The sequence below is a fragment of the Phoenix dactylifera genome, chromosome 16 (assembly GCF_051530095.1).
Source record: "Phoenix dactylifera cultivar Ajwa chromosome 16, Ajwa_hap1_PhDact_Kaust_v1.1, whole genome shotgun sequence".
Classification (NCBI taxonomy): Eukaryota; Viridiplantae; Streptophyta; class Magnoliopsida; order Arecales; family Arecaceae; genus Phoenix; species Phoenix dactylifera.
The window spans coordinates 15,577,336-15,604,419 of NC_143205.1; the positions used below are offsets into that span (position 1 = coordinate 15,577,336).

The 27,084-nt window shown below is 37.9% G+C and overlaps 1 protein-coding gene across 1 annotated transcript; it reads left to right on the forward strand.

The window, feature by feature from the left end:
• On the forward strand, positions 1–26,689 carry LOC103706397 (Transducin/WD40 repeat-like superfamily protein). The gene is made up of 24 exons (XM_008790483.5): positions 1–457; positions 1,288–1,397; positions 4,354–4,519; positions 4,605–4,705; positions 4,914–4,986; positions 5,108–5,243; positions 6,429–6,589; positions 8,765–8,889; positions 8,978–9,077; positions 11,691–11,787; positions 12,443–12,494; positions 13,138–13,239; positions 13,504–13,650; positions 13,751–13,922; positions 14,002–14,232; positions 14,334–14,488; positions 16,367–16,495; positions 16,587–16,704; positions 18,103–18,298; positions 18,523–18,634; positions 18,719–18,873; positions 24,054–25,428; positions 25,512–25,706; positions 26,082–26,689. The coding sequence occupies exons 1-24, from the start codon at positions 322–324 to the stop codon at positions 26,550–26,552; spliced, it is 4,815 nt and encodes a 1,604-aa protein (XP_008788705.4). The 5' UTR covers positions 1–321; the 3' UTR covers positions 26,553–26,689.
• The last annotated feature ends 395 nt before the right edge of the window (positions 26,690–27,084 follow it).

The following is a 27,084-nucleotide window of genomic DNA, read 5'->3' on the forward strand; positions in this document are numbered from 1 at the left end:
GTGATTGTCGAGGCGGCCCCTTCCGCGTACATCGGCTCGGTTCGTCTATTTCTTTTTCTCCTGCCATTTCTTTTTCTTCAGTCAAACTCGTCGTTGGATCTCCTCTCAGTTCGACCCCTTCCACCCACCGGATTGACGGAGATCTCCCATCGAATCCCTTCGATTCTTGGCGGGATATGAGAGATCTGGCCCTCCTCGATCGATCCGGCGAGGGTTTTGGCCTCAAAGAAAGAGAAGGAACGGGGAGGTGAAGGACTCGCGGCCGATCCGCGAGGAGGAGGAAGAGAGGAAAAGGAGAGAGATCGGTAGATAGGGGCCAAGATGATGGAGTGGACGACGGTGCAGCATTTGGACCTGAGGCACGTCGGCCGTGGCCTCAAGCCCCTCCAGCCCCATGCCACCGCCTTCCACCCCACCCAGGCCATTGTTGCAGTGGCCATCAGGACCTACATCATAGGTAAGATTTGATCATTTGCTTATTTGTTGGTTTTTGGAGTTTAATTTGCTCATTTCTTCAAATTGGATGATTTTTTGATCCCGGGGAGGCGAGAATGTTTCCGTTCAAGGTGATATAGGTCTCATTACTGCTTGAATTGTTGCGTTTTCTGAAAAAATGACTAATATTTTTTGTGAGGAACCTAAAGATCTACTTATGGGTTAGGGGGTTGGAATTATCTTACTTTGTGGAAAGAGAGGGGGAGGGCAAGGAGTAATTAGAGAGCCGGGACCTTCTGGGTGACTTATATAGTCATCAGGCAATGGATGCATAAATTGAGAAAGCATCTGAGTTAGGAAGCAGTTTAAATCAAAAAGATTTTGTCTTTCCACATTATGGAGTGAGAATTCGACACTGGTTGTAGTTGGTCTCCTAGAGTTGCATGCTTTAGTTCATGTATAAAAAGGTCTAGAAAATGTCTGAATGAAGTCAATCTTCTCTTGTATAATGTCTCAAATCATGTGTCTTGAAATGGATACTGTTGTGCTGCCAATCAGCCTTAGCTCACTAGTTGGCATCCCTGTCCGCTTAGGAGAGGTCCAGGGTTCAAACCCCGGCGGTGGAATTCTGACCATATTTCTTGAAAAACAGATATTCTTGTTCTGGAACAGGTCTAGTTGAAAGAAAAACAGCATACTGCTTTTAGACTATATTCAGATTCATTTTCTTTCGAAGTAGTTGGAAGGTTGTCATCGAACAGACATGACAGTACATTCTCTGGTGTTTTACTGTTGTATCTTGTCTTATGTACTCAGTGTGTTTGCTGATGCAGTTAAATTCTCTATTTGCAGAATTTGATGTACTTTCAGGAAGCAAAATTTCTTCAATTGACATTGGTTCACGTGTTGTACGTATGTCATACAGTCCTACCAGCGGACATGCTGTAATTGCTATCCTTGAGGTTAGTTCTTATGAATGATTTCGTGTAACTTGTGATTTTGAAAATATATTCAACTATGACATCATCAGCTAATGCTCTTCTAGTTTCATAATCACCAATTTGGATACTGATACATCTTGGCATTTTGGTGGATGTAATTGGGCCAGATCACAGCTGTCATGTGCACCATGTCATACCTTGTCAAGCATTTGTATGGACAAGCATGCAACTGACAAGCAAAAGTAACACATAATGACGTTAGAGAAGTAGTTTAGTTTGTCTAAGAAACCTACCTTAAACTAAAGTAAATATAAATATCATTGTGAACTTGCTGCCACATTTGGTTGTTACGTTCTACTTGCTAAGACAACGTAGTCAAGTTAAAAGGGTTTGGAAAACAAAGATATTCTTTCATTATTTAAAAAGTTTACATGGAAAAAAGGAAGATTTGCAGATGAAGAAATGAAAAGGCAAAAAGGATGATTAATTCTAATCACTTATGTCTATATGGTCCGCCATCATCTATGAATTCTATGGTGATGGCGGGCTTGCAGCTTTGTTGCCCATGTTCATGCTAAAATTCTCTGGGAACTCTAGGAAGCATATTGTCTCAAACTCATTCATTCTTGTTACCACAACTTGTAAGGACTCTAATTGATGGAAGTAGTTGCATTGGCAGGCACAGCACGAGCCTTTCTGGTATTTTTGAATATCTACCCACTCTGCTTTATCACCTTCCATGCTTGTCAGCATTATCCAGGATGTTCAAAAGATCTAGCTGCACAAATGTAATTTTGGTAGGCAGCTGATTTAATACTTTCTTTACATTGAATGGTGTGGAAGCAGCTTTTGCCATCTTAAGCAATGATACTGGATCCATGGATGGTTACTCTAATACCTTCTGGTCCCCTCCCTCTTCTCACCAACCCCAAATTTTTGCCTCTTGCATCTGGAGGTAGGAACAACACTTTTGCAAGGGAAACATACATTTGAGCATCTTACAAGACAGTTTAGGTCCCTAAGGTGGGTGTCCTAGTTAAGTACTTCCGAGTCTGTCAAAAGGCATGTTTTTTTAAATAATTATGAAATTTATGTGAATACTAAAACAATAATGTTTAACCTGCTAGAGTATATGTCCAATCAAGTATTCTACTGACACAATAATGATAACCATCAAGCCCTATCCCAACTATTTGGGCTTGGCACTGCATATCCTTGTTTGCCAATAAATTCTGTTTAGTGGTTTTGGGATTGTAATTTATTTTTAACAGTTCTAAACTAGTTTTAGGTATATTTATCGGAAGACCTGGATAGATCAAAATTTGAGCATGTTCATATTTTAGGCAAGGTTATTCTTAGAATTATTTGATTTCTGAGGAGAAAATTTGGTTACAGCACACCTTTTCCCTAAATTTGTTTAAATTTTGATCGATTCAAACAAAAATCTATCATTGCTCAAACATTTTAGTTGACTCTGTAGCTTTGCTAATATTTCAAGGACTAAACTGATCCTGCCGCCCTCAAGCCCCAACTTGACATCACGTTTCCACCTTATGCCTCTTGAAATCTGTTTTTTCTGCTCCGCTTTGGGTTGATTATACTTGATTTTAGTTAAAAAGGAGGTGGAAAGTGTTTTAGGGGAGATCTGACTCCCATATTATATAAAACTATTGAATGAGTTATGGCATGGCAGATCTGATATTATGAATCAGATTAGCGCACCCCTCCCCACACCCCCCCCCCCCCCAAACCGGGAAATCTTGATGCTATACCAGTAATTTTAGTGCAAAAAATACTGAAAAGGCTGCATTTGTTACATATCTTATCGGCAACTGTGATCTAGTAAACTTCTTTAGTTATGGTCGACTCATGTAAGTCCAACAATATCTTAGGTTCCTCATAACTTTCTAAGTTTCTTCTGATTAATCATAGGTCCTCATGACTTTCCAAGTTTCTTTTGATTAATCAAAATTGTTTGCCACAAATTTGACCTCATTTGCATTATGTATGATAGATGGAGCTATTACCTAAAGCTGATCCCCAATTCCAATTTGTTATGATTTTGAATTCTTTTATTTTCCATTTTATTTTTGGTAAATTTAGCTTTTTTATCATTTCCATTGACAGAACACTGTCACTGAGGTATATTTTTTCATAATACTTCGCTGTTTTGACTCTTGAATATAGTGGAATTGCTAATTTTATATTAAATTGAGGATCTCAGTTAGTGCTCTATCCAGTTATGCTCATTGAATGCTTAAAACTTGTTGGGTAAACATGATTCAGTGCTCTAGTAAATCATGCTCAATATATCCTCTCAGTTGATGCCTTTTCTGTTACCTTTTGTTTGCAGAGATGGAACTACTATCATCATGCAGATTTTACTACCCTTCTGATCTTCTACCATATGAAATATGAAATTATGTCTGTTAGGTCACTTTTCTTGCATTACAGATCTACTGTCTGTTATTAATTTGAAGAAATTTGCACATGTTATGGAGTTGGATGTTGCCCCCTTTGTTTACAGGTTCATGTATAAGTTAGTTTTAAAGTGTTTGCTTATGCTTGTCCTACTTAGAGTCCAGCTTTTTATTAGTTTGTTAATAGAAACTTCAGTTATGATCGACTTGTCATGCAAATACATGTCTCTTGCTGAACATAAGCCTCTATGTCATTTCAGCTCTCGCAGATCTTAACTGCTGGTTCTGAATATTGATATGGTTCTGAAAATTGATACCTGATCCTTTTGCACACTTGGTTTGAGCTTGTGCTTACTGCTTATTCTACGATTTTCTATAAATGACAAGTGTCATTGCCTTCTTTCAAAATTTCCGTTTGTTGTTTCTAGTAATGCCTTTCTGCTTTGGTGCATCTGCCACCTATTATTTCTATTTTGTTTGTACTTGAATATCTTGATTATTCCATATTTTTATGCATCAATACTTTATATCCTCACAATTCATTTCTGTCTTTTCAGGATTGTACAGTCCGATCCTGTGATTTTGATACTGAACAGACCCTTGTGCTACACTCTCCTGAAAAGAGGAGCGAGCAAATTTCTGCAGATACAGAAGTCCATCTTGCATTGACACCTCTCCAACCTGTTGTTTTTTTTGGTTTCCATAAACGGATGAGTGTGACAGGTTTTCTGTTTGTTAAACTCCATTATATTGCATTTTCCTGTTTCTGTAACATCCCTGTTAACTTTTTCTTTTCCTCCACATGAAGTTGTTGGTACAGTTGAAGGGGGAAAGCCACCTACAAAAATAAAGACTGATCTTAAAAAGCCTATTGTCAACCTTGCCTGCCATCCTCGTCTTCCTGTCCTGGTAAAATACTTAAGTTGCTTCCAAAGCGACCTTATCTTTTGTTGGCCAATGTATGGTATCCAATATTTAAGTAGCCTTGTGTTCTTATTCTTATTTGGTGATTAATCTATTTAGTTTCTTTCTGATGTTCTGATTTCAGCATCACACTGATTACTTCTTCAGCCTAGTATTCTCATCTGGTGTCTAATGTGTTCTGTTCCTGCTGCAGTATGTAGCTTATGCTGATGGCTTGATTCGAGCTTACAATATTCAGACATATGCTGTCCATTATACCTTACAACGTACGATGTGATTTATATTTTGTTTCATCCCACAAGATTATTTGTATGGGCTATGAAGTTTATTGAGCAAATTATTTTTCTTGCCTTTCCTTTTAATATGCTTTTATTCTTTTAAATTCAGTTGATAATACAATCAAGCTCCTTGGTGCTGGTGCTTTTGCCTTTCATCCTACCTTGGAGTGGATATTTGTTGGTGATAGGAGGGGTACCCTTTTGGCTTGGGATGTATCAACAGAGCGACCATATTTAATTGGAATGTAAGTCACTTTCTAACAAATTGGTTTATTTGTCCCTTGTAAGGAAAAAAATAATGTGGGAAATAACTAAGCTTAATTTTCTCACGGTACAAGATTTTAAAAGAAAGGGAGGTGACCCAAAGGATGAGAATTGGGACAAAAACAGCCGGCCAGTTCTAGAAATCATCCAGGCATAAGACCATATGATCCTAAATCATTTAGATAATCTCTCATGATGATTAGTAACCAGTAACCATGTATTTACCTTGTGCTGCCAAAGATATATCTTTTGGTTCTCCAAATGGTACAACACGATATGAATTTCAGTTGAAGTGTTCAATATCTTGTACTTGTACCATGTATCATCTATTTAGCGATCACATCTGCATTACAGATCCACCATCTCAGTTTGTTAAGAAGTGCTTCATCTCCATTGAGTTCATTATGCCTTCACTAAGCCTATTTTCTTCATCATTAATGAGATAATGCCCTTTCCTTCCGTTCTTATCTATTAAAGAATCTCTTTGTATTGATTAAAGTATTTAATCATTGTGGTTAATAATGAAAAAATATATTTAGGAATAATCAATTGCAGTTACATCAAGGGGGCTATATGGTCAGACCATAAAAGAATCTTTGGATTCACCAGGTTGGTCTATTCTAAAATGTAGCAATGAGCCACCTACATATGGGACAGAAAATGGGTTTCGCAAATGATGTAATATTAGTCAGCAAGACTAGGAAAAGTTTTGAAAGTTATATAGGAAAATAAAGTCTAAGACTTGGTTAACGATTTTTAAAATTAGTTGGCCTACAGCATATATCTTTTTATGCTACTTTAATTGGCATAGGGATATAAAATTTACTTTTAGGTTGTGTTGGTCCAACCTGAGTCCAAAATATACTGGCTTTTCATTTTATTTTTGACAGTTCTGGTTGAGATACAAGCTGAAAAATGAAAATAGAAACAACATTGCCAAAAAAAAATATAAAGTTGGCAGTCTTTTGGCATATTCCTGGCATATCTCATTTGATATTTTTCTTAATGAGTCTTCTTCCATATGGAGCCAATATTCTTATCACTTGAAGATTCACATCTTAACCTTGTAAATGCTTTTTTGAGATTTTCTTTCTTGGTCGGTGATTGAGAACCACATGTTCTGGAACGTTTTTGTTTCTGACCTTTGTTTTCAACTGTCTATTCAGTACACAGGCAGGTTCCCATCCTGTAACATCTATTTCATGGCTCCCCATGCTACGGTTGCTTGTCACTGTGATGAAGGATGGGGCACTACATGTTTGGAAGACACGTGTGACAGGCAATTCCAACAGACAGCCAACACAAGCAAATTTTTTTGAGCATGCAGGTCATGTACCTTCTTTACTTTTTCTTCAAAATATTATAAAGCCTATTTCATGATTCTATTTTCAGTTTGAAAGGCTTTATTGTATGCTATTTTTGTGACTTGTGTTAAGTAATTTATTGCGGTTTATGTTTAGTTTTCAATGGTTTCTGCATACGATCTATGTATATTTCCCTACTTCTATTTCTCTGTTTTGGTTCTGAATGATTTTTTATATCAGTTTTCTATTTTATGCCTTCTCTTTCTTTGTCAAAGTTTGTCTGAGATAAAAAGAATGAATTTAGCCTTGTAACAGGAATGTTCAACAAAAAATGGATCACTCATGAATAGTTGGAACAAGGCTTTACGACTAGAGTTATGGTTCAAAAGATGCTAGCATGACCTTAACAAGGCTTATGTTAAGTCAATAGTGAAAGTGCTTGTCTGTTATGGTCATGACAAAATAGAAGAGTATCTTAGGCATGGTTCTATGGCATCATATATGCTTCTTTTGTACTTGAGTGCGTGAAATATGCAAGGCTGATTTACTTGTAGGGAAAAAAATGGTTTAGTAGTTTGACAATGTTGACTTGGATGAACATGATCCTTTAAAAGAGAATTATCAAGTTTCTCTAGAAAAAATAGGTGATGATACAAGATGACAATCAGCATGTAATTCTAATAGAGGGAATGAATAGAGGCGGCAATGGAGGGCATAGGCCTTATAATAACTGGAATTTAACCTCATTCGCATCTCTGTACAAGTAGTGCTATTCTGTTGCAGTTTGCAGTTCATGCTTAAGAAAAGGATCAAATGTTGTTTAATTTCTTGTTGGATATATGAGGCCTTAGCTTAATTGGAGACTCCTACGGTCCTACCTTTCTGTGAGTCTTGTCTACACAAATTGAAATCATATTCATCTTCATTAATTGTTTAATAAGTGAGACTCATGTATGTCCTCTAATTATCTCTTACTCTGGCTGCTTACCTCTTATCCCAAGGCATTCCCTCCCTTTTTATTCTCCCCGCTTTGTACCTTACAACTTACACCTTGTCCTTATAATCTTTTCTGACTCAAAATCCATCTTCCAGATGCACTCAGCAGCAACCTTCACCCCCATCCCATCAACACCCTATTCCTGTCCCATAATTTTTTTTTTTTTGGCTAGAGCGGGTAGATTCATACCTGTCCCATAATTGCTCCATCTAACCCTATTCTCTCCAAAATTCGAAAATAAATATCATTTTTGAACAGGATCAAGAGTTTCGATTTGCATACTAAAATGATAACCAGATTCAGCTATTTGTCAAGTTTCTGTTCATATTTGAGCATGGAGGATGGGTTGATTGATATTTGAGATAGTATTGATTGTTGCCAACTTGGTAATTCCCTTTTACTTAGTACATCTTATTTGATATGTTATGTTTTGTTTTATTGATTATAACAATTATTTAAGATTTCTCCTTGTATTTATTTTTTTTTTTGAATTTATTTTTTTTGGGCTGCTTTGACTTTTGGGTGCCTGCCAAGTCACCAGGCTGCCAACCGACTGCCATCTACCACCTACAATCTTCGAAATAGTTGCTGTTACCATGTTGCTTTTCTACAAATGTTGATCATTCTTTACTGTATTAATTCTAATTCTGTCCTTTACATCTTGTATTTTTATCTCTCTGATGCTTGCCTTATGTGCTGCATTGTTGTCCTTTTTTTGTGTATCAAAGTTGAATGTATGTAATGTTCATGCAACACCTTAAACCTCTTAATGCTATCCACCACAGTTTTCTTTCTTTTGTAGTATAGATCCGGTTTGCAGCAAATTACTGCATTGGTGTCCATTCAGTTCAATTTTTAAGCTGGGTCTTGGTTCATTTGTTTTCTGCTCAGTTTGGTAATGGTTTTCACAAATTTTCAAGCTTTACTTGCCATAAACTTTTCCCCACAGTTTTAATTTAGCATTAAGTGCAATTTTTGCACATAAGTTGTATGCTGTACATGCTGCAAATAATATCTATCATGGCATCCAGTGCTGTATTCTACCCTAACATCCACTAGATTACCTTCCCTTGATATATATTGTATGCATTGCTATATCAGAAATTCATTATGGTTCATTGTTCGTGACTTCGTGTGATATTGCAGGGTAATCTGTAAATGTAATATATTTATCTTAATGTTCTTTTAATTTCTTTTGCAGCAATTGAAACCATCGACATTACTCGGATTTTATCTCTTCAGGATGGAGAAGCTGTTTATCCTTTACCACGAATCAAAAGTTTGTCAGTTCATCCAAAGTTAAATCTAGCAGCACTACTATTTGCAGTTAAGAGTGGATATTTTACAATTTTGTTTCAAGCTTGACTGATGCTCTATTGGATGTACTTAGATGGTGTCGTATTCTATAAAACAGGACATGTCAAGTGGTGATAATTTGAAAAACAAGGGTGCATACACAAGAGAAGGAAGGAAACAGCTCTTTGCAGTTCTCCAAAGTGCAAGGGGTTCTACTGGTAAAATTTATTTGCATTCTATGGGGAGAATTGAACAAAATCTAGTATGATCATTCTAATTGCATTATTTTCCGGTCTTTATTGCTAATAGTGAAAGCAACCTGCTATAAATATGATTCACGTGATAAGAAAAACATTATTTCTGTTTCTGCTTTTTTGGTACCGTGAATGTACCATGTGTAAAGAGCTGAGAAAATTGTGCGATTTGTCCTTGATGATGATCGTGAGAAAAACACTAGGCTTAGGTGCTGTTTGGCATCACTTTCATTTTTCTTATTTTCAGGAATAGAAAAATAAAAACTATGTTTTTATGTTACTTATAAATTTTTTAAAAATATATACACATTTGGTATTGTCAACCATTTTTGAAAACATAATCATGATGATGGTGGCCGAGGTCTAATAGTAGTGGTGAGGACAATGGAGTCCACAGTGGTAGTGGCGGTGGCAAAGGCAATGGGGTGCTAGCGATGTAGTGATGGCGGCAATGTTGATGAGGCCATCACTAATGTAGTGGCAGCAATGATGCTGCTGGTGGCGATGTGGTGAAACTGTAGTGATGATGATGGTGTGACGGAGGTGGTGGGGGTGGCGGTGGCGATGATGATTGTGGAGACGATAGCGATGGCATCGACAATGGTAGCGGAAATGATGGCAGCAGTGGCGGCAACGATGGTGGAGACGATTGTGATGATGGTGGTGGCGATGGTGGTGATGACAGTGACGGTTGAGGTGGTGTCTATGGTAGTGGTAAAAGACATTAGTTTCTTGTTTCTGAAAATAGTAGATGTAAGAATTTGTTGCTTTCTTTTTTTAGAAATTATAAAAATATTTTTTTAAAAAAATTAATAACAATAGCACCAAACATGCTTTTTGCATCAGTTTCTATTATTTTACTTTTAAAAACAAAATGGGTTGGTACAGACAGGCACTGGGTAGTGTACTGAATTGCTTCCTTATCATATGGTGTGGTAGGTTGACCAATATGGACTGGGAACCATGGGTACCCTAAATCCTATTTTATGGGTCTTTTAGTTTTCTGTGTTTTGGTAATATCTGCATCCTACCCATTTTAAGCATTAGCAAGTTGAAAGAAATAAGGTACTCTAAGTCTATATTATTCTGATTTTTTCAAATTACTTCCCTAGTCTGAGTGTATTCATTGGACTTGACTACTTTTGTTTAAAATGTTGAGGTTCCTTCCTATAATATATGTGTGGCTCTGGTTAAACAAATCTTTGAGTGGAAATGTAATAATTCTGTTCCTTTTGGTTTCCATTATCATCACCTTCTGCACTTTTTTAACCACATTACTTGTTCTCCCTGTCCATCTTCACTATTTGTATTCTCCATTTTCTTGTTAGATCGTTGTGCAGCGTGCCTGTAGTGTTTAGACATGTGTCCATATGTGACAGCCAAAAGTTAGTTACAAATGAAATAATTATTAAGATCTAATTATGCTAATCTCTCTATATGTATCTTATGGTTAATACCCATACATATCTATAGATATGTCACAACCAATGATTGCTGTCTCATCCTGAATAGCCGTACCAACCTTTATTGGGTTGGAACCAGGATGAGACAGGGTTTTGGCTCTGTACAAGCTTCGAATTGGCTTAAATCAACCTGTATTGGTCCGAACTAAGCGGTACTGCCGTGTACCGGGGTGCATACTGTACCGTACCCACTCGTATGGACTAGTTTTGGACAGTATTAGTACCATGATAAAAAATGAGAAAAAGGGATTGGAAACTATCTTGGTACGAAGTGCATATTGTAGTATATCGGTCGTATCATACCAAACAGGTAACCTATCGAGATGGTACCGTGTACCAAGATTGCGGATCTTGGTCAAAATACTAGAAAAATATACGCAAAAATCTGGAATGTTATATTAAATGTTTGCTTCTTTAAATAATGACCGCTAGACAGTTTTAATGAATGTCCTGAAATAACATCTAATCTTATGATTTAATCTGATCATCAAAAATTTAAGATACAATTGTGTTTTGACATAGACTTGTAGAGGCATTGTTATCACTGAGTTTCATGATTGCTACTCCTTGTTTCATATTCACATTAACTATTTGTGGGATGTAGACATCTTTAATATATGGTATATATTTTCTTGGTGTTAGGTAAGTTTTTTCAGAGAAGTGCATGCATTATGCCTGCTTAACTCATCATGATTTGCAATCCCAGGAAATTGTCTTTCCATTCATACAATTTGAATATCCTGTTCACGTTAACTATTTGGGGGATGTAGACATCTCTAATATGTGGTATATATTTTCTTGGATGTTAGGTAAGTTTTTCAGAGGAGTGCATACATTATGCCTACTTAATTCTTCATGATTTGCAATCCCAGGAAATTGTCTTTCCATTCATACAATTTGAATATCCTGTGGCTTGGGCCTTTTTGATCTTTGAGATCATGATCATCACTCCCAACACCGCCACCAACCCACCCAAAAACGACACCCACACCCATTTCACTTGGTATTGCAATTCATTTATTCTTCGATTATGTATATAATTAGTTTATGTTATCTATATGATATAATAGTATGGTTCTTTCTCAGAGATCAAAATTGCCTTGATGTCTTGCAGCTGCCGTCTTGAAGGAGAAGCTTTCAGTTTTAGGTTCATCAGGAATTTTGGCAGATCATCAGCTCCAGACACAGCTGCAAGAACATCACTTGAAGGGGTAAATTACTACTTGCTATTTGTCATGCTTTTGTTTTTCATCTCAGGCAAGTAAGCATACATAAATATTTGACCTCTCATTCTTTTGATGCTCAGTTTTTCCCATGTCACATAGATGAAGCGTTATACTGTCTTAGCATGACCATTGCCATGAAAACCAGATGAAGTGCATAGAGAGAGTATATACTATATTGCTTGAATCATGCCCTGCACACGGTTATTTCTCCATGTCATCCTACTATCAGAAGTGAAGAAGAATTTATTTAGTAATTTTTAAGGGTTAAAAATTAAGATCTGTGTTTAACAATGGAACTGCTTACAATGGTAATATTGTAGTCTACTCTAACATCCAGTCTACTTGATAATACTTGCTTTAAAGGTGCTGACTAGTTACCTCTCATCTTAACTTTTCTTGATAAGTTAGTACATAGTACAAATACTTTCACCACCTAGCCATCAAGCCTGTTTGTATACTTAACCTTACTAGGTCTGGAATTGTCACCTGGTCATTGGCAAATTTACTTTTATCTACATAACATAATCTATATTTTACTTAGTTTGCATGTCTATATAGAGGTAGAAATATGTAGGTAACTGATTTACCATAACATAACAGCTTTCTATTTTTATTGACAGTCCTGTTTTTCTTATGGCAGCCAAAGTCAGCTAACCATTTCGGATATTGCACGGAAGGCATTCCTTCACAGCGTATGTTCTTTTTAATTCCACCTGTTCATATCCTTGTGTATGCTTTTCAGCTGTAGCTGTGAGGTGCATGGGTAATCAGGAGCTGACTAGCTTTCTCGGAACCAAATTTAATTGATGCAAATTGCAAACAAATGATGGATCATGGTTTCGTAAGCAAAATATCAATGCCATTGCTGTTACATAATAATGCCTTTTTCGGGCTAACTCAGAACATCCTTATATCATAATGGAAATATGTTCCTAATAAGTATAATTTCACTGTTGCATGCCTAGGAGACTAATTCTTGCTGTTCCGGTACATTAAATGCTTCTTCCAACAACTATTCTAATTGCTGTTTGGTTGATGAGTTGGACGTAACCTCAGAAAACATTGTGCTTGCTTTCCGTAGACCCATATTTTGGAGAAGTTATAGTTTGTTAAGCCTGAAAATTGAATTTCCAGTATGCAGGACCCCCACTGTTTTTGATTAAAGTTCTTTTATCATGATTCTTTTTGTTATGTTCTTGGTGTCTTATATGGATTTGCTTCAGCCTGTCATTTATTGTGAACAGCTGAGTTCCTGTTGAAATTTACCAATTATTAAAGCACTTTTTTGATGTCTGCACCGCATTTTGTCCCTCATTGGCATATATACCCATGCAGCATTTCATGGAGGGGCATGCCAAAAGTGGCCCAATATCTCGGTTGCCCCTCATTACAATCTCCGATGCGAACCATCAACTGCGGGATGTTCCTGTTTGTCAGGTACTGCATGTAATCGTTACTTCAATTTTCTGTTACTGTTATTGTCCTATCACCTTTTTTCCCTGAATTCAGGAGGGATCTAAGTCCGGTTTACCTGAGGGGTGTTAACCTGAAGGATTTACACGTGTTTTTCCTGAAATGTTACTCGGGGTTGAAATCTTGAGGGATAAAACCACTCAAGACTCAAACCCCGAACCTTGTGCTATCACTTTCAGTAAAATATCACTTTCATTCTTTACTGACTGCAGCTTTTTGCTATTACAGCCTTTTCATTTGGAGCTGAATTTCTTCAATAAAGAGAATCGTGTCCTTCATTATCCTGTTAGAGCATTTTATCTAGACGGTTTCCACCTAATGGCTTATAATATCTCTTCTGGAGCGGATAATCTATACAAGAAACTTTATTCAACGGTATTAACTATGATATATTTATCCTTTTGCTATCTTGGTATCTTATTATGCAATGCCACCAAGGTTTTTGATTTGTCACTTGTCCATTAATTTCTCTCAGATTCCTGCAAATGTTGAATGCCTTCCCCAAAGCATGCTCTACAGTTCAAAGAAACACTTTTTTCTAGTTGTTTTCGAATTGAGTGGTGCTAATAGTGTTCTGCATGAAGTTGTTCTTTATTGGGAACAGACAGATCCACAGTCAGTTAATAATAAAGGAAGTTCAATAAAAGGTTTTATCTCTCTCTTGAATTGCAATATATGTAGATGTCTATACTATTTGACCTTAATGTCTTTGTTCTTTCTGCGTAGGGCGAGATGCAGCACTTATGGGTCCAAATGAAAATCAATATGCTATTCTGGATGAAGATAAAAGTGGTCTTGCTCTGTATATTCTGCCAGGGGTGGCTTCTCAAGAAGTCAGTGATAGTAATGGCGCACTTGATGCAAAGTCATTTTCTGATACTGGAGTTGTTTCAAACCAAGGGCCGCTACTGTTTGTTTTTGAAACAGAGGTTGACCGCATATTTTCATCTCCACTAGGTGGGTAAACAAACCTTCAAAGTTAGATGGATAAGGCGGCGAAACATGCTTCTTAATACGGATGATTGAATACTGCTGATTGTGGTTCCTGTTTATTGTAGAGTCAACCATCTTGTATGTTATTTCTGGAAACCACATTGGGTTGGCCAAGTTGCTTCAGGGATACCGTCTATCAGCTGATGATGGACGGTACATTTCAACAAAAACTGAAGGGAAGAAGTTTATTAAGTTGAAACCAAATGAGACTGTTTTCCAGGTGCTTGGCTGTGCCATTTTTCTTTTGATGCATTCAGTTATTACAGTTTTTAATATAGAGGAAAGCAAAATCGTGCAATGTTGTCCCTGTAATTATGTTTGCTTGTTTTGGTCTTCTAGGCTGGGGTTGTATTCTGTTCTCATGCATTATCTCAAAATAGGTAGATCTTTGTTATAACTTTTTAAACCAATTTACAATTTGATAAATTAATGAAAACTCGTCTGCATATCCTGTTTGGATGAAGATAGGTATAAATCTGTGACAGGAGGCTTAATGATTATAGATTAAAGGCGGTTTTGAAAATCAAGAAAAGTGAGGCTTTAGGGCTTCATTGATTACCAGTTGAAGTGTAAATTATTATAAAATTAATTAGGTAGGTTTATTGAATGAATATATTTGATGAAATATTGACAATAGGAGAAAGTTAATTTAATGAAGAACATACTTGTAGCTTTAAATGAACATGAATTTTAGAAAATTGGAATAATTATGAGGGGATCAAACTTTTGACTATCTTTATTGAGGAAGAGTCACTTGGTGTTACTAACTAGTTGAAAGTGAATTTACGGGATGTGATTCCATATCTTGGCGTTATTTTCACAATCATTTGCCTGCTTACTTGACCTTAACATGGTTGCCCTTTTAATTGGATCATACATTCTTGAAAGTTTTTGGTTGCCTAAATTTGTTCTTGGTCTTTTCCAATGCCTGCCTCACATGATCTCTAACTATTTTCGTTATGAAATATTGCTCTATTCATCCCTTTTTTGGTCTTATTTACAAGTCAGCCCCTGTGGTCCTTATTAGGCCATGCTTTGTTCATTCCTTTTTAAAATGCCATGTCTTAAGTTGTCCAAATTAATCTGATATACGAACCTTGATATGACCAATGTGCCAATAAAACCATACTTGATGAATTTCTGGGTCAATAATATATGGTTCAAAGTAGATGTATGATGATGAATGGATGCGGACACAGACACATAAACACATATGTATAATCAGTAATAGTGTAATACCAGTTGCCCCAAAGGGAACTAACAAGACTATTTATTGAAGGAAACAATGTTAGGATTGGCATCCTGTATTAGAATTGTGAAGCATTGGTGGTGGTGGTGGAAGTCTATGGTCTAATAGTGAATGGACATAGGTACAGACACATAAACATAGTGCATAATCAGTATTGAAATTGCCCCAGAGGGAACTAAGAAGACTACTTATTGGGCAACGAAGGATTGACATCCTTTGTTAGAAGTGCCAAGCATTGAAGTGGAATGATGATCTCATGGCCTCTGTAAGGAAAGTCATAGTGTCTTGAAGGGTCATAAAGTGCAGAAGTGTCCTTGGTGTGTGATATGTCCAAATAACACTCAACATTTGAGATAGTAGTGGTGGTATCGTTGAATGCTATCTAATTTTTGAGACCTCCCATCAGAGTGAACAAAACATGACTTAGATCAGAGGGGCTGACTTTATTAGATTCATGTGGACACCTTAACACTTGTCCGCATGGTTGCTATGTTAGGTTGCTACATTTTCTTGCTATGTTAGATTTATTATAGCTAAAGCAATAACTCTAACTACTTTTTATAATGCCATTTAATGGTCTGCTATCGTTTATCTGATGAGCTTTAGCAATGATGAATTCTGGTTATCTGTTACTGACCAGTAAAACATAGCTTTATGCTGCCTCATGAAATTCCCAGAGAGGTACTAATATCTGCTGGTAACTTCATGAAGGCTTCGTTTTCTGTTTGTGTTAACCGCATAGGAATTTTGCTAATCAATATATCTCGAAACACTCTTCATGTTGAAAATTTGTGCAATGCGGTTTCTACATGTCATGCTGTCCTCATGCCATTTAGTATTCTTATGCAGGTTCGCTGGCAAGAGACTCTTAGGGGTCATGTTGCTGGCATAGTGACAAGCCACAGGGTACTAATTGCTTCTGCTGATCTAGATATACTGTCCAGCAGTTCAAGCAAGTTTGATAAAGGACTCCCATCAATATCCTTTAGCACTTTAGTATATAGTCTTGGTTGTACCTTATAGTTCATTTGCCTTCATGCAAGCTTTAAAACACTTAACTCCTTTGCACTTCCGATCCCTTCTATGGGTTGGCCCTGCACTCATTTTTTCAAGTGCGACTGCTATTAGTGTTCTTGGATGGGATAGCAAAGTTCGGACCATTCTTTCTATCAATATGCCCTGTTCTGGTAAGCTGCTTAAATTTCTATCTAGTGCTAATTGCAAAAATTTTATCTTTGTTTTTTGCTTCTACAATCAAATAGATACTTCAAAAGAGTCTCATCTTAGGAAGAATTTGTTTCGCAAACTGATATATTATGGTGTAGAAGCCAAGAATCAACATAAGAATGTCTGAGAGTCAGTGAATTGATTTTAGTTTACTTTAATGGAGAGGTTGAGTTCATGGAATGCCGTACCGGCCCGTACCGGCCGGTACGGGCCGGTACGTACCGGTCCGGTCCTAGACCGGTACCGGAACGGCAAAAAACCGGTATTTCCCGATTTTTTATCCGAACCGGCCGGTTCGGGCCCGTACCGGCCGGTTCGGGCCCGTATCGGCCGGTTCGAAGCCCGTACCGGCCGGTTCGCACCGGTACGATTTTTTTTTTTTAAAACCACAGCGTCGCGCACTGTGGTTTTTGAAACCACCACGTACCGTACCGGTACCGGCCGGTATGTACCGGACCGGACCGATACTGTACCGGTCCGGCCGGCCACCGGTACGCCGACCGGTACCGGTACGGCGGACCTTGGTTGAGTTATCTTTAATGTTAGCATCCTGATCATGTCTCTTTACTGCTAATTGGCGATAAGGTGGCTCACTATTATAATCTGTGTTAAAGAGGACTTCTTTGAACTTCTAAAATACTTAATACGAAGCATACATTATATGGGTTCTCATGGAAGCCCTGATAAGAAACCTAAATTAATTTAAAATGCTAGATTCAGTAACTCCTTCAAATTGAAGATCAAGGTGCTAGCAAAAAGAAACCATTTTTCAGCAGAATTCATAGTTAAAGTAGGATTCGATCAAATTGCCAAAACAACTTTCTTACACTTAACACAGTAGTTGGCTTTAATCCTCCTCTAACCAATTAAACCGGGTCATCATAGGATTACCATAAAAGGGCTATCTAATTAAACTACATTGATTTAACTACCGGTCTGTGTAAGGTACCTAAAAGACCCCAGAACAGAAAATAGAAGTACCTCGACTGAACTTGGCAAGTAAATGTCTTGCTCCTTATTAGAGAAGGAACGAGGGCCCCTAGAATCTCAGGCCTTGATACATGATGATTAAAATCCCACGGGACAGGGCTGTCTTGATTTTTCCATGGAATAGGATGCGCCGCCGTTTCGACACTTGGGATGGGGGATGTCCTGTAGTGCATGGAACAAGATGCTGGGTTGGCAGTGGGAGACTCCTGGGACAAATGGCTCATCCCGATGTCCCAAGGGACGCCCCATGGAGATTTGAATCATTGACCTTGAGGATCATTCTACGTTACATGTCTGAGATAAATGGGATTCTTTCCTATTCTAACATTTTCTCTTTAATCTAAGTCATTTACTTTGTTTTGATGCAGTGTTGATCGGTGCCTTGAATGATCGCCTATTGTTTGTGAACCCAACAGAGATAAATCCTAGACAGAAAAAAGGGGTTGAAATAAGAAGCTGTCTTGTGGGACTTCTTGAGCCTCTTCTCATTGGATTTGCAACTATGCAGCAATACTTTGAACAGAAACTTGATCTCTCAGAAGTCTTATACCAAATAACATCAAGGTTCTGTTCCTTCGCTTTTTATTGCAGTTCCTAAGCCAATTGAACATGTTTGATACATGCATGCTTTCATTGTTAACAAGATTGATAACATATATATATATATATATATATATATATATATAAACTTAACTTATCTGAAACATTTCCTTTTAATCTGGTGTGTAAACTATGTTTCACATCAACATCATATATAAAGACTAATTTACAATGTCCTCTCAGTGCAGGTTTGACAGTTTGCGTATTACTCCAAGGTCTCTTGATATATTGGCAAAAGGCTCCCCTGTTTGTGGAGATCTTGCTGTATCACTATCCCAAGCAGGTCCTCAATTTACACAGGTGTGCTATAACTTGTATTCTAGACAGGTTTCTTTTTTTTTTCTTATAAGATGTTGAGTCTGAATATGTTCAAGATAATTACAGGTGCTGCGCTGCAGTTATGCTATCAAGGCACTCCGTTTTTCTACTGCTTTATCAGTTTTAAAGGATGAATTCCTGCGTTCTAGAGATTATCCTCAGTGTCCTCCTACTTCGCAGTTGTTCCATCGCTTTCGACAGTTGGGATATGCTTGTATCAAGTATGTAGACCTCATCCGCATTTCATTTGACCTGTGTTTGAAACCTGCAAATAAATGCATTTGCTTTCTCCGGCTTTGCAGATTCCTTTATTCTTTCTTGCTTTCTTTCTTTTTTTTTCCCTCGAGTTTTCGGTCATGCCTATTGTTAATGTGAACCTGGAATATTCTCTGCAACCTTCCCACCACAATATATGTTGATGGTATAATAACATACTGATTTACTTCTAGTGGCATTACTGCATGGGTTATTCTTGTCCTGATCTTATTGCTCAATCCTCAACTATTTGAGAATTGATAGGCTCTTCAACTACTATCTTGTGGGCTCCAGAGGAGAATCTCACACTTATTATGTCTACACATGATGTTGATTTTTATTTGCACTACGTTTAATGGGCAATGTCTATACATCAATCAGCTATGTTGCTTTGAATCATCTATAGTGCTGAATGCATTTTTTTTTGTTGTATATTGCCATGAATTCACAAGATAATACAGAAAGCACCACGTCTGAGTGAAGGATATTAAGTGTTGACACAATTGAGTACGTGAATGGAGGAGAAATTTTCATGAATGTTAACATCGAACTTTTTATATCTATTGAACTTGTGTAGCAAACTTATTGTGAGCAGAACTCTAATTGCTGTCTAGTGGTTATTAGTGGGGGCAATCTATTGTATGCATATCATGCACTTTCGTAGAGAAAGAAAGTGTTGGGTTCTTTTTCTTTTTTTGATAAGCTAATTTAATATTTGAATTTGTTGTGTCCATCCATATGGATTTTTTGTTGCTGCTGCTGAGATGTCAGTGCTGTTTGCATGTACCTATTGCTTCTGCTTGTGTCATAAGGATGCTGTCTACTAGCTGTTTTATCAATAATAAGGATTTTGAGCTTTGTAGTTGGGGAACATGCAGATATATGGATATACTTTAGTTACATGTGCACACAAACAAGTTTTCCTTCATTATCAAATGATTTATTTTTAGTCCAAGTATGGTCTACGAATAATGTGCATTTGAACATTCCTGGATTTGTATGATAGCTATTTTTTTATTACATAAATGCATCGTGTTTGCTTAGAAAAGAGCTCTCCTTTGTGCTTTTAGTATATGTGGAAAATATTATGTTTTCATCCCTCTTGGTTCTATTACTTCGTTTGTCTAATATTTTTTTTGAGAAGGCTATAAAGTTCTGTTGGTCGATCTGTGGATCATCTGGATGTCTATATGCGGATAGGTATATATGCACATTTAAACTATTTTCCCAAATCATTAACGAATACCAAGTTATAAGTCCATGTCTGAATAATAGACGGTACATTTATAATGATTTTTATAACTTCCAAAACAATGTTGTTTAATTGTGACGAAGGGAACACCAAAGCGACAAACACACAATAAAATTTATCTACCCCTCTCTGCGCAAATTAAAATAGTCAACAATAATTCCAAGCACCATTCTTACAAGCACAACAATAATAGCATGTAACAAGCAACTCACAAAAATCAAGACACTAATTTTTATGTGGAGGGAAAAACCATGAGACCAAGTCCAGACTAATTCATAAAATTAATGGGTTTACAAATAGTCCTCTCTAGTTCCAACTAGAGGCTTACAAACATCGAGAACATAATCATTGGCTCCCAAATATCAACATCATCATCACCGAAAGGTGAACAACAAGATCAACTGCAGTGTGCCCAAGTAAACAAGCAAATCAAGACACAGACCAAATTGAAGCTCTTGTTGCCATAAACAACATACTGAAATTTGACTAAGATCAAGTTTCCAACGACCATCCAATCTTGGGGTTAGGTTGGATTTTTGAAGAAAAAGCTCCTTGTTCTTTTCCTCCCCTCTCGGCTTCTCTTGTTCTCCCCAACTTTGGAAGGCTTTACTCCCCACATCCCCATTCAAATGGGTCTTCAAAATGTGGTTGGCCAGTTGACGTGTCAACCACTAACAGCTGCCTTTCATTTGTTTTGTGTGTGTGTGAATGAGTTGGGCTTGTCACCTCCACATAGGAGGGACAACCCAACAAATTTTCCCCTCCCAACTATGTGGAGGGCTCCACCAAGCTCGCTTTCTATCTGCAGGCAACCAATTTCTCACTAGCTAGGGTTTAATCATCATATCCGACCCATTCTCGTTGGCATGAATTTTCTTAAGTTGCAAGAACTTCGTCTGCGAAGCATCATGAATCCAAAAGTACTGGACATCATTATACTTGAATCTTGAATGGGAAGTTGGATTCTTACAAAGATGGGTGGCCCTTTGACTGTCACAGTAAAGAACATACATCTCTTGCTTTAGGATGAGCCGTAGTAGAAACTTTTTCATCCATAACTCTTTATTAGCTTTACTAATAGCAATGCACTCAGCCTCAGTGGTAGATAAAGCAATGCATTTCTAAAGTTTAGACTGCCATTACACTGCTACCCCTGAAAAGTAACCAAGTATCACAAAGTGGACTTCCTTGAATCAATATCATCAGCTATATTTGCATATGTATAGCCATCCAGCATAGGCTTACCATTTCCAAACACAAATATACCTTGGAAGTGCCTCTGAGATACCTGAGAATCCATTTCATTGCAGCCTAGTGTTCTTTTATTAGGGTTGGAGAGAAATTGGCTCACAACACCAACTGCATAGGCAATATCAGGCCTTGCGCATACAATGGCGTAGATTAAACTATCCATAATTGATGCACAAGGTACTTTCTTCATTTCCTTTATCTCTTTCTCACTTGTAGGACTTTGCTGAGAGCTTGATTTGAAATGACGTGCAAGTGGAGAACAAACTGGTTTTGCCTTGCCCACGTTGAACCTCTCCAACACCTTTTCAGTATATCTCTTTTGTGACAGCCAAATATTCCTATTCTTCCTGTCACAACTGATTTTCATGCCAAGGATTTGTTTAGCCAGCCCCAAATCCTTCATAGCAAAGGATTTAACTCCTTTTTAGCTTCTAAATCTTGTTAGTATCATGGCCAACAATCAACATGTCATCCACATGAAGCACGAGAATAATAAAATCATCATGTGAAAAATATTTTGCAAACACACAGTGATCTGAAGTGGTCTTATTGTACCAATGGTCTGCCATAAAGGGTTCAAACTTCCCATTCCATTGTCTTGGTGATTATATGAGCCCATATAGACTTTTTTCAGCCTGTGCACTTGATGCTCCTTGCTTTTAATTTTGAGCCCCTTTGGTTGCTCTACATATATGTCCACAAATAATAATAGCATCACCATTGGTTGCAATTGCAGCAATATCTTCAATTGCAGCAATATCTTTTTCTTCCTTTTTTTCTTCACCTCTTTCCCTGGATTGCTCTCCTTTAAGCTTTTTACATTCTTTCTTCATATGCCCGGGCATGCCATAGTGTAAACATTAGTTTCACTTTCTCGACTTGGATCTTCCCTTTGACCAGTAGTAATTATCACCATCATGGATTTTGTAGTTTTGCTCTCCCCTTCTTTTCTATGACAAGTGCCTCTGAATGAGAAAAATGCCTTGCTCTTTCCCCCTTGTCTCTTCATTAAACATGCTATCCTTCACCATGCTCAAAGTTAACAATCTATCGGCCAAGGAGCTCATGAGAAGTAGTGCTTGGACCTCATCATCAAACAGTCTTGTCTTACCAAAAAAACAGAGTCTTCATGATGGACAACTTGTTTAAGATATCTTGAAAGTTATTCAAATGCTCCACAAATCTACACCCATTTTTGTACTTCAAATTTACATGCCTTCTGATCATAAAGGCTTTGTTTGCATGGTCTTGCGCTCATTAAGACTCCTATTTTAGCCAAATTTATAAGCATCAACTTCTCGGGCCACATGCCCAAAGACACTCTGATCAACCCATTGTCTAATCTGTCCTATGGCTTTTCTATTCAACTTCCAATCATCATTGGTTTGACTTTGTGGCTTAGTTCTTTTCAATTTAATGAGCTACAACAGCTTTTTATGATACAAAATATCCCCCATTCTAGTCTTCCAAACTGAACAATTAAATATTGTGAGCTTAAACTTGATACGAGATCTTTCCTCCATTTAATATGTACAAGGAAAAAATCAGAATATAGCCAATCACAGCTCCAATACCACTTGATGGAGTGAACATCAAAGTAACAAATGCACAATAAAATTTATTTACCCCTCTTTGTGCAAATTAAAATGGGCAACAATTTTTCCAAGCATCAATCCCACAAGCATAGCAATAATAGCAAGTAGCAAGCAACCACAAAAAAGCAAGGCACTGATTTTTACGTGGAAAACCCTCCAATGTGGAGGGAAAAACCACAGTAGGAAGCTAGCAAAGCTTCCACTAATTCACAAAATTAAATGGGTTACAAATAGTCCTCTCTAGTTAAAAACTAGTGGCTTACAAATATCAAGAACATAATCCTTGTCTTACAAATAATGACATCATCATCACCTAACGATGGATTTCAACAAAATAAAAAAAAAACAAGAAGATGAAGTGTGGGTCTCACCAAAGCGTGTCCAAGTGAACAAGCAAACAGAGGCAATTAACACTGATCAAAACTGAAGTTCTTGTTGCCATGAGCAACGTACTGAAATTTCATCAAGATGGGTTGCAAATGATCATCCAATCTTGGCTTAAATTAGATTGGGTTTGTGAAGAAAAATCCCCATTACTTTTCCTCCTCTCCTGGCTTCTCTTCTTCTTCCTAACTTTGGAAGGCCTGATACGCCACAACCCCATTCAAATGGGTCTTCAAGATGTGGCTGTCCATTAGCCACATTAAACACTAACAGCCCCGCTCTTCCTCTCCTCTTTTGTTTTTGTTGTGTGTGTGAATGCGCTGGGCTTGTCACCTCCGCAAAGGTGGGACAGCCCAACAAATTGAAATGCTGTAGACGAAGCAAAAGTCAGTTAAATTTGATATTCAAGTCCAATACATACATGTAATTATAAATTTAATAACAATTATTGTTATGGTGTTGAGTTCTTTTCCTTTCATATAGGTCATCGAGCCAAAATTCTTCAAATTCCTATGGTTAGATACATCATCTTATATTTCTACGGTCCACATCTTTGTTTAAATTAACTAGTGTGGCTGATAAAGATGTTTCCCTCTATTAAAAAGACCATGTCTTTTTGTTTGTTTCTTTAGTACACTGACAAGTTAGACATGCAATTGATCAGGTATGGTCAGTTTGACAGTGCCAAAGAGACTTTTGAGGTCATTGGCGATTATGAAAGCATGCTTGATTTGTTCATATGCCACTTGAATCCTAGTGCCATGCGACGCCTTGCTCAGAAATTGGAGGAAGCTGCTACAGATTCTGAGCTCAGACGATACTGTGAAAGAATCTTAAGAATCCGTTCAACTGGATGGACACAAGGTATCTTTGCTAATTTTGCTGCTGAAAGCATGGTACCTAAAGGTCCAGAGTGGGGTGGTGGAAACTGGGAGATCAAAACACCAATTATTATGAAGGATATACCTCAATGGGAGCTCGCAGGGGAAGTGATGCCATACATGAAGACCAGTGAAGGGCCTATCCCATCCATCATTGCAGATCATATAGGTGTTTACTTGGGTGCTGTGAGGGGAAGAGGCAATGTGGTGGCAGTAAGTGAAAAGAGCTTGGTTAAAGCATTCACAGCAGCGAGTGGTGAAAACATGTCTCTCACCTCATTTGAACCATCAAAGCAGACCAAGGATGGTGATTCAATGGGCGATACATTGGCAAAGCAATTGACAGGCCCTGCTGCTGCTGGAGATGAGCAGGCAAAAGCAGCGGAAGAGTTCAAGAGATCTTTATATGGTGTTGTTGATGGTGGCAGTAGTGATGAAGATGAAGCAACATCGAAAACCAAAAAGATACAGATACGAATACGTGACAAGCCTGCTGCACCTGCAGTGGATGTCGACAAACTTAAAGCAGCCACCAAACAGTTAGGTTTGGGCCCTCCAATGAGGACTAGGTCATTATCAGGACCAGCTCAAGATCCTTCGATGATATTACCACAGACAGCCCCTGTTACTACAACAATTGCGCCAGCTACTGCCACAGATATGTTTGGAACTGATGCTTTATCAGCACAATCCCCATCGCAATCTGGCCCAATGGTTGCGGGCATGGGTGTGTCAGCTGGACCTATTCCAGAGGACTTTTTCCAGAATACCATTTCATCACTCCAAATTGCAGCTACACTGCCCCCTGCTGGAGCATTCGTATCAAGGGCTGATCAACGTGCTCAAGTAACGACGGAGAACAACTTAGTTTCTAATCAGAATGTGATGACTGATATTGGCCTTCCGGATGGTGGAGTCCCACCTCAAGCATCACAACAGCCTCAAGTGCTACAACAGCCTCAAGTGCCACAACAGCCTCAACTTGGGGCAACTGGACTACCTGAAGTTGGCGTTCCCCAACAGTCTCAAGCTCTTCCTCCTCGGATTCCTGTCTCTTCGCAGCCAATTGATCTCAGTTCTCTTGAAGTTCCGGGTTCGAATGCTACGAAATCCTCTCCTACTGCCCCAACTGCACCTACTGCTGTGCGCCCGGGCCAGGTAAACTTTCATCTTGCTCTGTAGACATTCAGAGGTACCTGTGATAGTATAATAATAATATATTATTATTGTTTACATTATAGGTACCCCGTGGTGCTCCTGCTTCTGTATGCTTCAAGACTGGTCTTGCTCACCTTGAGCAGAACCAACTTCCTGATGCATTATCTTGTTTGGATGAAGCTTTCTTGGCTCTTGCCAAAGATCAATCCCGTGGAGCTGATATCAAAGCCCAAGCAACTATTTGTGCCCAGTACAAAATTGCTGTGGCATTACTGCAGGTATCATTCGCGCTTCATTATCTTGTAAGCTTAGGGTTTGAAAAAACTCACTTGATTGGTTCTTGCTTTTCTTCTGTCTTTTCTTCCTTTGGCTCATTTCTTACTGTGAAAATGTTCCGTCTTGAATCACTATGAATGCCTTCATTGTTTTACTGAATATATAAACTGATTTACACATATTCATAGGCTAAACAAATTCTTCTGCAAAAGATGCAGTATTCTGTAACGATGCTGATTCTCGAGTCATCATCTCTTTTTTACAATTTTAGAACATCAAATATGTCCTCTTTGTTCAGAATTTCCCCCACTATGCTTACATGTTCAACATTAACCAGAAATATCCGTGGTAACATTTCTCTTTCAAAATTATCACAGGAGATTTCTCGCCTCCAAAAGGTCCAGGGTCCTGGTGTACTTAGTGCTAAGGATGAGATGGCAAGGTTGTCTCGCCATCTTGCTTCTTTGCCTCTCCAAGCAAAGCACCGCATCAACTGCATAAGAACTGCCATCAAACGGAACATGGAAGTGCAGAACTATGCTTACGGAAAGCAGATGCTCGATCTCCTCCTCTCGAAGGCACCACCAACCAAGCAGGATGAGCTGAGGAGCTTGATCGATATGTGCGTCCAGAGGGGGCTGTCAAACAAATCCATCGACCCATTTGAAGATCCTTCTCAGTTCTGTGCTGCGACACTCAGTCGCCTGTCTACCATAGGACATGACATTTGTGACCTATGTGGCGCAAAATTCTCTGCTCTTTCAACACCTGGATGCATTATCTGTGGTATGGGAAGCATTAAGAGATCAGATGCTCTTGCAGGGCCTGTTCCCTCACCGTTCGGGTAATATAAATTTGCGTAATTTTGTACGAGTCACTTGCACAAGATGTTCTTGTATGATTTCATTATACCTATCATGGTTTTTTTGGCTGTAAACGTCAGAGATGCATTTCTGTGGCTTATATGAAATTGATTTGTTTGTTACTATAGTCTTAAGCTGGGACTCTGCCTGCAAACCGGATAAAAAAAGTTTGTTTTAGTGCGACTCTGCCTGCAAATAAGATCCCACATTATTTCCAGCTACAATGCTGCAAGGTCTATTTTGGAAGTCTGACTTTCTTCGTTGTGAGACCTTCGACTGAATAATTTTATCGCAACTCAAAATTTTATACCGATATATAATAAGAATATCTAATATTTACTGTCTACTATATCTCTTTCTTCTTCTTCTTCTTCTTCTCTCTCTCTCTCTCTCTCTCTCTCTCTCTCTCTCTCTCTTTCTCTGTATATACATCTATTAAATCGTAAGGAGAGAGAAAATTCAATCCTTTTAAAAATTTATGAAAATTAAAAGAAAAATCATAAAAAATTCTTCTAAA